Source organism: Ambystoma mexicanum, chromosome 5p (genome assembly GCF_040938575.1).
Source record: "Ambystoma mexicanum isolate Mex_15411 chromosome 5p, UKY_AmexF1_1, whole genome shotgun sequence".
Classification (NCBI taxonomy): domain Eukaryota; kingdom Metazoa; phylum Chordata; class Amphibia; order Caudata; family Ambystomatidae; genus Ambystoma; species Ambystoma mexicanum.
This window is the reverse complement of record NC_090930.1, coordinates 1,188,407,042-1,188,421,834: the sequence shown is the minus strand read 5'-3', so window position 1 is coordinate 1,188,421,834 and position 14,793 is coordinate 1,188,407,042. Positions and strand designations below refer to the sequence as shown.

At 49.2% G+C, this 14,793-nt stretch overlaps 1 protein-coding gene across 1 annotated transcript in view; it reads right to left on the bottom strand.

Annotated features, from left to right (window-relative positions):
• Window positions 1-14,793, bottom strand: part of TERT (telomerase reverse transcriptase) — a 679,541-nt gene that overhangs the window by 81,939 nt on the left and 582,809 nt on the right. The window contains exon 15 of the mRNA XM_069613652.1: window positions 13,720-13,857. Coding sequence (XP_069469753.1) covers window positions 13,720-13,857 — 138 coding nt within the window. The remainder of the gene's footprint in view (window positions 1-13,719; window positions 13,858-14,793) is intronic.

Here is a 14,793-nt window from a genome sequence, read left to right as displayed (position 1 = left end):
AAGTGAAACGTGCAGTTCCAGTTCCAGTAAATGGCAGGTTAGTTCTGGATGAGTGCTCGGGAACTGACTTTGCATACGCTCATTCAATGTCTTTGTCTTTTTTCCCCATAGGGGCCGGGGTCCGGAAAATGCCTGGAAGCGGCAAGACCCGAAATGAAATGAGGTAAGTCTTATTCCCTTCCTTCTCTCACCTCTTATTCTTGTCTTTTTCTCTAGGCTCTGGGAAGTGGCTGTGTATCCGGATGATCGCTGCTGAAGATGGAGGAACCCAGGAAAGGTGAGTGAAATGCAGCGCTGCAGCGATCGTAACGAAATGCCTTTTAAAAATAATGTCTTCCCTTTCAGGATCGTCGGTGATGTCTCCGTGGTGCAGATTAGCTGGTAAGGTCTCTTGTCTCCCTTTGCAGGTGACCCAGGATGCTGACAGGCGTGGCTGAAGTCCAGATGCAGGAGCTGACACGGTGAGCGTCCAGCTGCGAGGAGCAGAACAACGCGAAGCGTGAGTTGCTGATCGGGTGTGGTTTAAATAGCTTTGGAAGAAGTCCCAAGTGTGCATCCTTCCTCCGATCAGGTATGTATCCTTCCCCGACCACACCCGGGTGGAAAGTAGTCCCACAGGTAAAGTAGTTCCATTCAGGCCTCAAGAGGGCCTGGATGTGGCAGCATGGTCTGCATCAGGTAAGTGCACATGAAAACACTTGAATACATGTCTAGTTTTATGAGCCTGGCGCCTAAGGCGCCAGGACAGAGGTCCAACATGAGCATGGCGCCTAAGGCGCCAGGACTGCGTCCAAAGGGCCCCAGCTTGGGCCCGCTGGCACTCCCCTGGGGGTAATGATGCCTGCCTCTGGGGTCGCTGGGTCGGACCTGGCTCCTTGGAGGTAGGCATCATGACAGTCGGAGGCACAGAACAACAAAGCCCCATTTCTTGCTTGAGCATCATTCTAATTTCCAGGCACGGTAGGGAGCATGCACATACACCCACATATAAATCTATACACACAGGCCTCTGAACGATTAGATAGGAATGCAAGCAGATAAATGGGAGAAGGGCTGCGTCCCAGTACGAAGGTCATACTCATGGGCGTCAGTGCAGAGTTCTTGAGCTACCAAAACATGAACTGAGATTTCGGGATCTAACGCCCCCCAGAATAATGGCATTCTATTTGAACTACCTGATGTACATGAGTAGCGCTCTTGAATTCTTCATGCATTGGATGGATTAGTGGGACATGAGGTCTACTTCCCGGGAGGGGTAACTGATGCAGGGGGGGAGCAGAGCACAACAGGGCGTGTGATTTATACTAGGGAGAGCAAAGGGTGATGCCAAAACTATAAGATTGCAGCGGGGGGGCATGGTGGGGGCACCTACGTGTCTGGGATGAGAACAGAGGCACTTTGTTTGCAATGACCAGGCTGGCCTCGAAGTTATCCGCTGAGTTCATGTTGACGACCAGGTGCACATGACATGGTTAGGAGCACAGATAGGGTGATGACCTTTAAACTTCACCTCAGGACTTACCTTGCAGCCCTGAGGTGAAGAGGCCATTACCCAAGTTGGAGAAGATGGAGGGGAAGATATGACAACCAATCGGCGATGGTTCCATGTATGACTATTAGCATGTATATAGTCAGTAGCCAATTTGGGTGGGAGATCAATACTCTATATAGAGTGCGTTACAAATGATGATTTGTGTGTTTATAAGATGAACTTCATTTTGATGAGGAGAGCCCTGTGGCAGTGGACTTATAATACCATGTTGCCGGTTTCTTTTTGTATACAAAAAAAGCTTTTTCTTGAAAAAGAAAGCACTTCGCTTTTTTCCCTATCGGGGTGCTTTTTCGATGTCTGGTTGTTGTAGAGTTACCCTACACTTTGCAGACTTGCATGTCGGGCAACACCTTTCAGCCCCACTAGTCCATTAGTGAAAAGAATTGCAATGGGGAGTGTTCCAAAACCGAATTTCATAAACAGAGCCCTAGCCAGCGGGGGAACGATCAAGTCAATGTATCTCTCTCTCCCCCAATATCTGATTTGGGGGCCCAATAATCTCTTGCCAGTGATGATCTTGCACTCAGAGCCAGCCTACTAATCCTGGTCATTTCATCATATGACCTTTTGGCAATCATGTTTGTGTTTTGGTCACTAAGGTCTGTATTGGTACTGTAAAGAACTCATGGTGGCAACAGTAAAACAGACACACGTGATTACAGTTTAGGGTGTTTATTAAACTGCAAAGTGGGGGAGATAAACTCCCAATCAAAACCTAAATCTAAGATGGAAGCAAGCTACGACCATCAAAAAATAATACTGTCCTAGTGGAGTCTAGTTAAATAAAAAAAGCCTATACTAAGAAACCTATTGCCAATCCTTACTGCTATGATACAAAATAGTGGGGGGTAAGAAGTGTTCACAAAATGATGTCAGGATATTATGGTCGGGGTCTTCCTTGCCCACGTTTATAGCATGGGGTAAGGCGGGACTCTTGAGCACAGCTCACTCCTGGGCTTTTCCAGCACGAGGTTGTGCAAATGCGCTGAAAAACCTTTCAGGCACTGCTTGGGCGCCTTCTGGTTCTTGGGTGGGCACAGGGTCCTGGAGCTCCTGCAGAAGTCGTGAGATCGTATCAGGATCTTTTACTATCTTTCGTTCATCGAATCAAATATGAATGAAAACGGATACCCCCACCTGTAGCGAATGCCTTCTGAGGTCAGCCAAGTAGTCATAGGGTTGCTCCACCTGTGCTGATCCAGGGTGAATGCTGACATGTCTGGTAGTTCTTTGACTCCTTCCCACTGAAAAGTGTCCGATCTTCTAGCTGTACTTAGGGTCGCAACTTTGTCCTTAAAATAATGGCATTTGGCTACCACACATTTGGGTACATTGGGGGAGGGGGCTCCTCCCTGTGCACTAGATCCATAAATATCTCTATCTTCAGGTCTAACACAGGAGGTCACACATGATAATAGCTTTTACCTTCCTAGCCAGACCCTCTGGTGTTTCCCCTTCGAACTGCGGCACTCCAAGTATTCAATTGTTATCTCTACGTTCTCCATTTTCACAGTCCAGTTTGCGTCACAGCTCTTTCTCTTTGCTTTCCAGTTCCTTGATTTTCATCTCCATTTGTACCTCCAGGACTTCCACGGATAGCTGGTTACTTTCCAAGCGTCTACTGTCTTCTACTTCAGCTATCCAACCTTTAATCTCTACAATAGACGTCTGCACCTCTGACCAAGCTCAGCCAGTATGCTCTGCACATCTTCCTTACTCGCAGCTCCCCCCACCGCAGCCATGGGCAACATGCTTTCCAAGCACAGGCTCCAAAGCACAGCACTCTCTCCTGTTCCACTGCCTTGTAGTATTGACTCGTCAGCCTACACACCAATAATCCCCCTTAGTGGGCAGTGTTGTGGCCAGCATCTCGTAGTGCCTTATGGTGTGGTGTCAGCCACCAACCACATTGAGGCTATCCAGCACTTCTCCCTCCCCCTCCACACAATGAATGATATTTTTGGGGACCAGTAAAGATTATTTCACAGTTAATCTAGTCAGTTTGTAGATTTGATGGTCTGGAGTGAAGCCTAATTTTCAAATGTTCTTCTGATCCATTATTGTTTTGGAATGAGTGGACCTTCCGTGGCTGATCCATTGTAGACCCCACACCAGCAGTAGGAATTTTTCTGTGCTTTTTACCATTTAGTGAGTATTGCATGAAGTCTGCCACGTAGCCAATTATTCCCCACCAGCAGACCGCGAGGCAGAAGGGGGTGAGTGGATACTTTACGTATTCCACACATTCGCCTTAGTGCTCTTACACAAAGTGCCTCCGACCTCGGATTGGTCAGGCATCTCCCCAGAGCCAATCGGATACGACCGGCAGGTGCAAGCTGCCCCTCAACAAAGGCAGTCGGCAAAGGCTCCTGACTGAGATGACCGAGCTGGCGAGCTCAGAGCGGGCCACCCCCTAACATCTCTATTTCCCGGGGTCAAACCTAGCAGTCTGCATCCCGCACCTGACCATCATAACGTGCCCAACCACACTGCGCTGCTGAGGCCCGTCATCAGCACGAACCCTATCGATTTATGAACAAACTCCCAGTGAGACTGCCGCACATTGCTTGCTTGTAGTTGATCTTGGAATATTATATGGTGTTGTGCTCCCTTTCATAATCGTGCTCGCAAAGCTGTGCCACCTATTCATATTGTTTGAGCCACCCCTTGTTAGAGCGTCTATAAACTGGCCTACTGAACTCTGCCCGCATCGGCCTTTAGCATTACTACCCGAGAACACCTGACGTGTGTCCTACCTTTAAGCGGCCACGTGCTATCACACAACGGCCCGTACCCGCTTACTTTGAGTTGGACACCATCTGTAACACTTGCATGATTGATTTCTCCTGCATAAACAAGTATTGTAATGACCAAGTAATCTTGAAATTACCCTTTTGACACCGTCGTGATGCGCTGTTTTGTGATCATCCGCAAAAGGACCCTACATTTTGTTGTGTTAGCTATGCCAAACAGTAAGGTAATCTATTGATACTACACCACCATAAATGCCCCACTGCTCTACCTGTCAGTTATGTACTGTGTTACTGTTCCCATCATGTACTAGGACCCTGTACCTGCAATTACTTCATTTGTCTCGCTCTATGACTTCATATTGCAATCTGCCTGCCTTGTATTAGCACCTTACTTTGACTATCGTCTGCTCCTTAATAGTCCCTAATCACAACAGTGGAGACTAGGGCCCATCAGGCACGTCCTAGCAGTAACCTGTATGCCAACATTCTCGTCTTTTACTGTTCGTATCATGTACTAGGACCTGCATTTGCATCCTCTCGCATCCGACCCAAATTCTTACTGCGTTTTGTAATTGCTGGTTCAGTAATAGGACCATACTCTGCTCATTGTCTGCCAGATACAATAGCCCATAATTTGGCCGTCATTTACACTAGTAGAGACCAGATTATGATAGTGATAGTTAGTAATAGTTATACTTAGTATTGACCTGTATACTAACATTTCTGTATAACGTTCCTTGCGTTTTAGGTTCTCTTATATATACATGTGTACTTCCCCCTCTTGCCACACACTATCCTTCCTTTGACTTTACCCCACTATGTACATCCTTGACTTGTATTGCCTTTCCTCTCTGCTAACCTGTATGATAATTCCTCTCACCTCGACACTTACCCATTACAACAGTGACCGACCATCCCAGCTCACTCTCTCTGAGAAACCCTTTCTCAGCTGTCACGCTCAGGAAGTTACCTTGGTTCCAACCTCCCTTCACACCAGAATGGACCCTCACCTCCCTCCTACCCCACTACTGCCCTGCTACACAGCCTCAGTACCATGCCTGTGTCACCACCTATAAACCCTTACTTGAATGCACCTGCCCTTTGGCTGGAGCACTTTACAGCCAAACCTACACCCAACCAACCATGTGCTCTACACCTCAGGAACCCTAGGTTAGGCTCTAGATTCACATGCGCAACCCAGCATTCACTCAATACCAACACCACTTTGAACTCCCCTTCCTCTGCTATCATGCCCCCTTCCAACATGTGGGTGATCCTAGAGGGCCAATTTTGGAGGAAAAACTGAGGTTATACCAGGGGGTCCCGGAATCATGTATTTGCTTTGAATTAGGACTACTATCTCTAAAGGCCACGGTTCAGTAGAAGATGCTGTTACTTTACAGGAAATGTCTGGTCCCAGAAAGAAACTTTTGGTTCTTTAAACTCAGCCCTTAGGATCAAAAAAAGAGAAATTGTTAATTGAGTGAGAGGAGTGTTGCCTCAAGATTATTGCAGGGTAAAACATTATTAATTGAGAATCCAGTAGCACTGAAGGAAAAAGTATAGTGTACGGATTGGGTGGATAGAGGGTGGGAATGCAAACAGTACAAGTTATTCCATCATTTCAACCTGGAAAATGAAGCTCTTGAATGTACTACCCAACTGCTTAAAGCTCTTCCAAAAGCTACTTGTGGACAGCAATTTGTTTTAGAGTACGATTGCACCACTACCCCACTAAGGAGGTCTAGCGCACATTTGTGTTTTTGTGAATTGCTGTTGACTATAGAATCGCTTCAACAGCTGATCTTTTGTAGGACGCTCTCCCATTTCAGACAAGTGCACTTCGAGCGTTTTTTGCTTCAATATTGTACCCACACAGCAGAAGACTGGTGGGCCTTATTTGTGGTGGCGCACACACAGACATTGTATTGGCAACACTCCGATTTTTAAAAGCTATTGATTTAACAGATTGTTTTTAGTGTCGTGAAGTTTTATAGTAGTTGTGTTTTTAACATCATGTATTTGTAAAATTTCTTAAAGTTGTGAACTATGTTTTCTTATGAAGTGTTAATTGTATAAGTGTAAACTGTTATAACTTTTTGAACTGTTTTATATGTTTTGATGCTGACTTATGTAAGGATATTGTTAGGTGAAAAGGTTTCATTTAAAGCCAAATCACCAATAATAAATAAGGAACAAGTTACTTACCTGTACCTGTTCTCCAGCATGGGTCTGGCATGGATTCACATGCTCATGAATATTCCTCGTCGTCAGGCTGGGAATCCTCGGTAAAAGAAAAAATCAGTTTCAGTTTTGTTTCTGAACTGTCTTTCTACTAATAACCAATCACTGGTCTCTGGGTCATACTACCCCCAGCCAATGACTGCCCTCTACCTAAGCCCCTGCTCTGGCATCCATCTTCAGATTTGGTAGCACGTAAAGTGGCAGTAGGACCAAGAGAAGAGCCGCAGAGGGGTTGGAGGGAGGGCTCGCATGTGATTCCATGCCAGACCCATGCTGGAGAACAACAGTTACAGGTAAGTAGCTTGTTCCTTCTCCAGCATGGGGTCTGCCATTGATTCACATGCTCATGAATACAAGAATACATACCAGTACACACATGCACAACCACGGGAAGTGGCAAGGCTCAACATTAAGCCTTTCAGCAACTCAACATTAAGCATCTCTTACCTCCTCACCAGGCTCACCTTCAAGCAAACAGGTTGCGCAGCACTGTCTGGCCGACTCTGGACTCCGCCCTGGAATCCCGGTCGATGCAGTAGAATCTCGTAAAGGTGTGTGTCGACCTCCACATAGCAGCCCTGCAGATGTCCAGCAGGGGCACACCAGACAGGAGCGCCGTAGTAGTAGTGATCGCTCTGATCAAATGGGTTCTCCGACGGCCGGGCAACAGTCGGTTTGCCAACCGGTGACAGTTCATGATGCAGCCGGAGAGCCATCTGGAAATGGAAGCCTTTGAGAGGGCCTTCCTTGGTTCTCAGGTCCAAAGTTCACAAACGGCTGTGATGTCTTCCGAAAACTCTTTGTGCGGTCCACGTAGAACTTCAGTGCTCTAGCCACATCCAGTGAGTGCAAAGTTCTCTCAGCTGGCGACGAAGGCGATGGGAAGAAAACAGGTATCACCAAGGGCTCATTGAGATGTAAGTCTGATGGCACCTTGGGCATGAAGGAGGGGTGCGTCCTCAGCACTACCCTCGTCTCGTGGAATGTCCGGTATAGAGGTTTACAGGAGAGGGCCTGGATCTCTCCCACTCGTCGTGCGGAGGTGATGGTCACAAGAAACGCTGTCTTCCACGATAGGAACTTCAAAAGTGCCAAATGCAGAGGCTCGAATGGTGGGCCCATGAGCCTGGTCAGCACCACGTTGAGCTCCCATGCCGTGGCCGGATCCTTCACCGGCGGGAACGAGCGGAACAGTCCTTTCATGAACTCCTTCACCAGGCGGTGAGACTACAGCAACGACCGTCCCGGAGTTCTGGTGTAGCAGGAGATAACCGCCTGATGGATCTTGATGGAGGTATGTGCCAGCCCCACCTTGGCCAGCGACAGCAAGTACGGCAGCACTTGGGAGGGGCCGTAATCCGTAGAGGGTTGATCTTCTGTGCACAACACCAGACAGAGAACCTCTTCCATTTATGCCCATAGCACTTAAGAGTCGAGGACGCCCTGGCCTTTGCAAGGACCTCCTTGCAGTCAGCCGGGATATCGTAGCCTCTAAACTCTAGTGCTGCAGGAGCCAGGCCTGAAGGTTCAGCGATCCTGGGTCGTGATGTAGGATGGCGCCTCCTTCCCTGGCGAGAAGATCCGCGTCTGTCGGCAGTTTGACTGGGGGGGGACGCTGACAAGTCCAGAAGGTCCGCGAACCATATCTGCCTCAGCACGCCAGTGCGATGAGGATCATCCTGCACCGGGACAGTCTGAGTTGACTGATGAGTCGCAGAAGCAACGGTGAGAACGCATACAGGAACAGGCCGTCCCAGGTGGAGAATGCATCGCCCATGCTCCCTGGCTGGGGAAACCTGCTGGCGAACCTCCGGCACTTGGTGTTCGTCGCCGTTGCGAAGGGATCTATCTGGGGATTGCCCCATCGTCAGAGTAGCAGATCCACCTGATCCTGCTGGAGTTCCCACTCGTGGCACGAGCTCAGCTCCCTGCTGAGTGAGTCAGCGACGGTGTTCTTTACTCCTGCCAGGTGGAAGGGTACCAGGACATTCCGTGGGCAACGGCCCAGTGCCACAGATCCTGCGCTTCCTTGGATAGGCCTGGGCATCTGGTGCCCCCTTGCTTCTGGATGTAGAACATCGTGGTGGTGTCGGTGAAGACCCTCACCACCTTGCCCCTGAGGGACGGGAGGAACGACCTGAGGGCCCAGAACAAGGCTCAGAGCTCCAGGACATTGATGTATATTGACCTCTCCTCCGGGAGCCAAAGGCCTCTTGCATGGAAATCTCCAGTGTGCGCTCCCCATTCTTCCAGGGAGGCGTCCATCGTCAACGTTTCCTGATGTGTCGGGGTCTGGAAGTCTATACCCGCCGCTAGATGCTCGTGATTGCCCCACTACCGGATCGCTTGGCGGAACGCCTCGTTGAGGGCGATCTTGTCTTCGAAACTGCCCGCTGCTTGCATCCAACGAGTATCGAGGAACTCCTGCAGTGGTTGCATCCGCAACCTGTATAGGCGCACAAGGTAGATTCACGATGACATCATGCCGAGTAGGGACTTGGACCTCACCCTGGCCATGTCCATGGTCAGCAGCCATTGTACCTTGCCCAGGATGGCCTTCGTTCTTTCCTCCGACAGTGAAGCCAATCTCACCACTGTGTCGAGTCTGGCTCCCAGGAACAGGGCGTCTTGCGACGGTACCAAGTGGGATTTCGCAAAGTTGATCGAGAATCCCAGATCGGTGAGCAGTCGGACGGTCTTCGCTGTGTGATCGACGTCGAGTTCTCTTGACTTTGCTCGGATGAGCCAATCGTCCAGGTAGGGGTATACATGGATCCCCTGCAGGAGAAGCTGCGTCGCCACTGCTGCCAGGCACTTGGTGAAGACCCTTGGTGCCGACTTCAATCCGAGGGGTAGGGCCTTGAACTGGTAGTGTTGCCCTTGGACTACGAACCGTAGGAACTTTCGATGTCCTTTGTGTATTGGGATGTGGAAGTAGACATCCTCCAAGTCCAGCGACGATAGAAAGTCACCCTCCTCCAGCTGTCCCAGCACGTGCTGAAGGGTGACCATCCGAAACTTCTGGAACTTGATGTATTTGTTGAGGCGGCGAAGGGACAGGATGGGTCGCCAAAAACAACCAGTCTTCTTTCGGATGAGGAAGTACCGAGAGTATACTCTGGAGCCCCGGTGCCTCTTGGGACGAGTTCTATTGTGCCCTTTTTTAGCATTGCTCGTACCTCCATAAGTAGCTGTGGCACATGGTTTTCCTTCCCAGCCACGGGTGGTAGACGGGGACACTTACTTTGAAATTCCAGAGTGTGCCCATGGGCCAGGTCATTCAGCACCCAAGGGTCGGTGGAGATGGACTCCAACACACTGACGAAATTCGCCAGCCGGCCTGCCACCGGGGTGCTTCGGTGGGGGCCCGACGTCACGGCCGGTTCAATCTTGCTTCGCCGAGGCCTTGCCGCCTTGGCCTCCTTGGCGACGACGCTGATGTCCTCCGGCATTGCGGCAGCCTCTGTAGGCCTCCTGCGACGATGAGCGGGCTGCTTGGTGGTACGACGCGGAACCGCCACCAAATCCTTTGGAGGCACTTTAAGACCTGCCTCCGGGGGTCCTAAAGGACGTCCGTTGTTGATGTAGAGAACCCAAGGCCCGGGCCATCTCTGTGTCCGCCTTGATGGCCTGCAGTGACTCGTCCACTGGTTTGCCGAACAGGTTGTTCCCGTCGAAGGGCATGTCCAGTACCCTGGTCTGAACGTCCTGACAGAGGTTGGTGGCCTTGAGCCAACCGCACCAGTGAAGTCAAACTATGTTGCCCATGTGGCGAAAACCGGTGTCAGTGATGTCCGTGGCCACTGTGATGGCGTGGTCCGACGCCACCTTGTATTCCTGTAGGATTTCAAGGGTCTCCGCCCTCTTGTCATCTGGCAGAAAATCTAGGAGGGGAGTGATCTTGAACCACAGCTCCCTGTCGTAGCGTGCCACGATCGCGAGGGCGTTGGCCGCTTTGATGGTCAGCGTCGCCACCGACGAGATGACTCGTCGGTGGCGACGACGGCCATGGCATCCAACTTCTTCCCCTCGCCGTCCGGTGGGGAAGTGGAAGTTGATGCCGTCGCCCCTGCCGATTTCTTCTTGGCCGCCGTAAAGACCACTGAATCTGGGGACGGCTGAGCTCTGAGGCACATCGGGTGGAATCTGGGACCCGGTACTTCTTCTCATACAGGTCCCTCTTCGCAGGAGCCCTGGACGGGTTCTTGAGCAGCGATAGTCCTTCGTCCCAGATGTCGTCCAGTAACGGGACTGAGAGGACTGTCTTCCTCTTGGCCTCTTGTTGTTGGTAGAGGAAACCCTCCTTCTGCTCTTCGGGGCAAAGCTGGAAAAGCTATGATGCCCTGGCGATCATGGTGTGAAAGGAGCCAATTTCGTCGGCGGGGGAGGCCCGAGCAGGGGGTGATGGGAGATCCGTCCTGTCACCACCGTCGTCGTCCATCCCCGTCTCATCCCTCGGTGGAGGGGAAGGAGGTGAAGGCTGGAAAGGAGGGGGGGGGGTGGATTTGCCTCCGCTTGTTGGGTGGGCTCCCAGGCGGTCCAGGCGCCGCTGGATCGTCCGCTGGGGGTAAGGGCAACCACGTCCTCATCTCCGTACACAGGGTTTGGATAGCCATCAAGATCGCTCCTGACTTGTCCTGTGGCATAGGCATCGATTGCGATGGGAGCGATGGCTCGGGCGTGGGATCCTCTGTCTGCTCCCTGGCCGCAGCTCCTCATCGGCTCCACCGTTGCTCTTCACGTCCGCCTCATCGGGATCCTTCCCGTAGGACCGGACTTCCTCAAACTTCTTGTCCAGGATCTTTTTGACGCTAGCCAGCTCATCTTCGGAGGTGGTATCTGTGTCCGTTATGGCTACCGTGCCCCCCCTCTTTCTCGTCCCGGGGGTCTTCTCGATAGGTTGAAAAGATGATTCCCTCTGGGGTGGCAGGGAAACTCTAGGCCCAGAAGTCGATTCCACTGGTGTAGCCTCCACAGGCTTCGCCAGGACCACCACAACATCCTCGATCGAAGCCTTCGCCGTGTGAATCGGGGCCTTCACAACCATGTTTGCGTCTGGGGCCTTCACCTTAGGGGGAGGGTCACCGCCTCGCCCCCCCCCCTTGGCTTTCTCAGTCGGGATCGACCAGGGCTTACCCGGGTTCTCCAATTTCCTTTTACCCGAGCCAGAGCTTTGGCTCGTGGTTGATGGCGTCGGGGACATCGCGCCCTACCTGGCAGCCGAGGAGCCCAAACCAACGGCGCTCCCAGTTCCCGTGGACTCGTAGTGCTTTGCTTTATATTGGGCCCCTGTCGCCGGAGTACCCTGAAAGGTCTTAGAAGACCGCCCAGACTTCTTCTTCTGCTCAACTGCTGCTGGGCTCTTCCCTTCCAGCCAGTTAGTGAGTCAAGTCTGACGGTCCTTCAATGTCCAGGCGGACATGTTCTTACAGAACGCGCAGTCCTCCTCCACGTGGGACTTGTCGTCATGAAGGCAATAGAGGCACCGGGAGTGCTCATCCTCCTTAAAGACATTCTGCAATCCACATCCAGGGCAGTTCCTAAACATCTTGGATCCAGTAGGCGTTGTCTCCTTTGTCCTGGGCCATGTCCACGCGGAATAGGTCTCAAAGATCTTCCGGAATCCTCCAAGAAGAGAAGCTCAACGAAAATTCGCCCTTGAGGGGCATAGAAAAATTCCAAAACGGGTCCCCGTTGATCGGCAGAATCATCGGTGGAGCTTGAGGCTCGAATTGACCGAAAAATAAGAGAAAACTGTTAGGAAAAAGGCAAAATGCAGTAAAAGCTCGAGAGCTATAGCACGAGGACTCCAAACACTTGAACGTGCAGTAAACATCTGAAGATGTCTGCCAGAGGAGGGGCTTAAGTAGAGGGCAGTCATTGGCTGGGGGCAGTATGACCCAGAGACCAGTGATTGGTTATTAGTAGAAAGACATTTCAGAAACAAACCCGAAACTGATTTTTTCTTTTACCAAGGATTCCCAACCTGACGGGGAATATTCATGAGCATGTGAATCCATGCCAGACCCCATGCTGGAGAAATAAAATTACGTCAGATTTTAATATTGTGCCATGGGATATATTGCATCCATTGCTTCTGTGCTAATTAATACAATCACAACTGATATTATGTGCTGCTATGATGTTCCCATTTTACATTTCGCTAATTATATCTTAGTGTTCTCCAAATAATTCAGCATGCATACAATAATATCAGGGTGTTCAAATATTCCATGGTGCTGATGACAATATGATGCTGGATGTGCTAGTCTGCCTGAATGGTGCTCCACAAACACATGGGCATGTACAAAAAGTCTCTAGAAGTCATAGAATGTACATGTCATGGTGAATAATTGCTGCCCTGAGGCTAAGGAGCTACGCGTTCTCTCTGTCCACTGCTCCTGCTTGATGGGCAGTGGACGTTAGCCCATCCACTGCCTACTGTGTCGGTGCCAACACTGAATAGGTACAAGCAAATTGCCCCTGCACATTGCTGGTAGGATGAGATAAAGCTATCAAAGGCGTCATGATATCATTTGGAAGCTACCGTTAAAAGCAACGGTTACTTATGGCCTGGAGAAGCTATGTGCTCTTTGTATGTACAGTTCAAAATGGAGGCAAAAAGGCTGTTTTACTGATGGCCTCTAGTTCCCTCAATATTAGTCACAATGAATGTCTCACCCAGAAGCGACGGTCGGTGGAATTGTGGGTATGAGGATTTACTGTGGCACATCGTATCGCCATGGTTAAATGGTTAGTTTCCACTCATTTCATATATTGTTAGGCATAATAGATCTGATTCGCAGAGAGGTTTACGGCCAGTAGAAGGTTAAGTGTACATGTTTCTTGAAACTGATAAAGCACTACGGCAAACAATGTTAATGAATATGAATTCTGTATTAATTTTAAAAGTACTATAGATTTACAAAAATAAACTTATTTTCTCACTAAAGAGAGGTGATGGGAGAAATAAGAATAGTATTCTGTTCTGATAAAACACATTACAATATTTGAACCATAAAAAGCATGCACACTAATTCGGTGGAGTTTGCAGAATTGAGTCTGTTTTTAAATAAGGCAGCGTTTGTGCTGAACATAAGAGCAATCACTAACTTTCATGTGACAATGTTCATCAGTATATTGGTGTTCTTTTTGGCCAGGGATACTTACAGTTTTGCAGTGGTTTGAGAAGGCACTTGTAAACAGCTTTGTGGCATGTGAGCTTAACAATAAAGGCATGGTAGCTAAGCCACTGCGCTGCTTCAAATGGAAAGGTGTTGCAAGCATCTTTGGTACCAAGTGCAATACCTAGAAATAAATAAAACCAGTTGCAATGGCTTTAATGGCTACCTCATTAAAATGTGCATTGAGCTAAAAAGTAAATACAATACTCAACAACCATCTGCAAAGCCAACATAGTTTTTCTCTGCATTGCCAGGTATGGTCACATTGCGCCCAGATATTGAAAACATTGAGTATGTATGTATTGCCTTAATATGCCCAGATGCTGACATCATATGGCAGATATTCTAATGAAATATCTATATACTTGCAATCATTGTGCTTGATGTCATTCTGAAAAGTGCTAACGGGCCATTAAAAAAAAAAAGGTAAATTGCATACTGGGGACCAATAACATTAGCACTGGTGCATTTGGGCTACCTACAAGCAATTTTCATCATTAGCAAGGCAGGGTGTTAAATGTGATGAGAAACAAGGAAAACCCGCCTTTAATCTTCACTTTTACGCTCCGTTTGTCAAAAACAAACCCTATTTGAAAGCAGTGTTTACCAAATTTCAATCGAGTCTGCCTGCTCATTAGCAGGTGAAAATGCAAAGCGGATTCCAAAGGAAACCTCATGCAGGCGTAAAACCTGTTGCTATTCCAAGATGGAGGAGGAAAGCAAAGCAGAGATGCAGACTCCACTTTGTGCCCCCCACTAAGCCTCGGAAAGGTACACATATGAGTTGTAGCGCAAAATGGAAGTATCAAAGCAGTACACCTAGCTTTTATGCTTTCATTTTGCACTACGCTCATTGCAAAATGACTCCCTTAGAGTTGTATCAAATGGTTTGTGTCTGTGAAATACTTTAGTGTATCGTTTGATGGTACTTCTATGTTTTTAATTGTTTCTAGTTCCGGTTTGCATGAATAATATTGCATCTTTAAAGAGCAATAGCCTAGAGTTGTATTACATGTTCTCTGCCTATTTTCAAATGGCTCCATGATCCTTGCTTGATTGG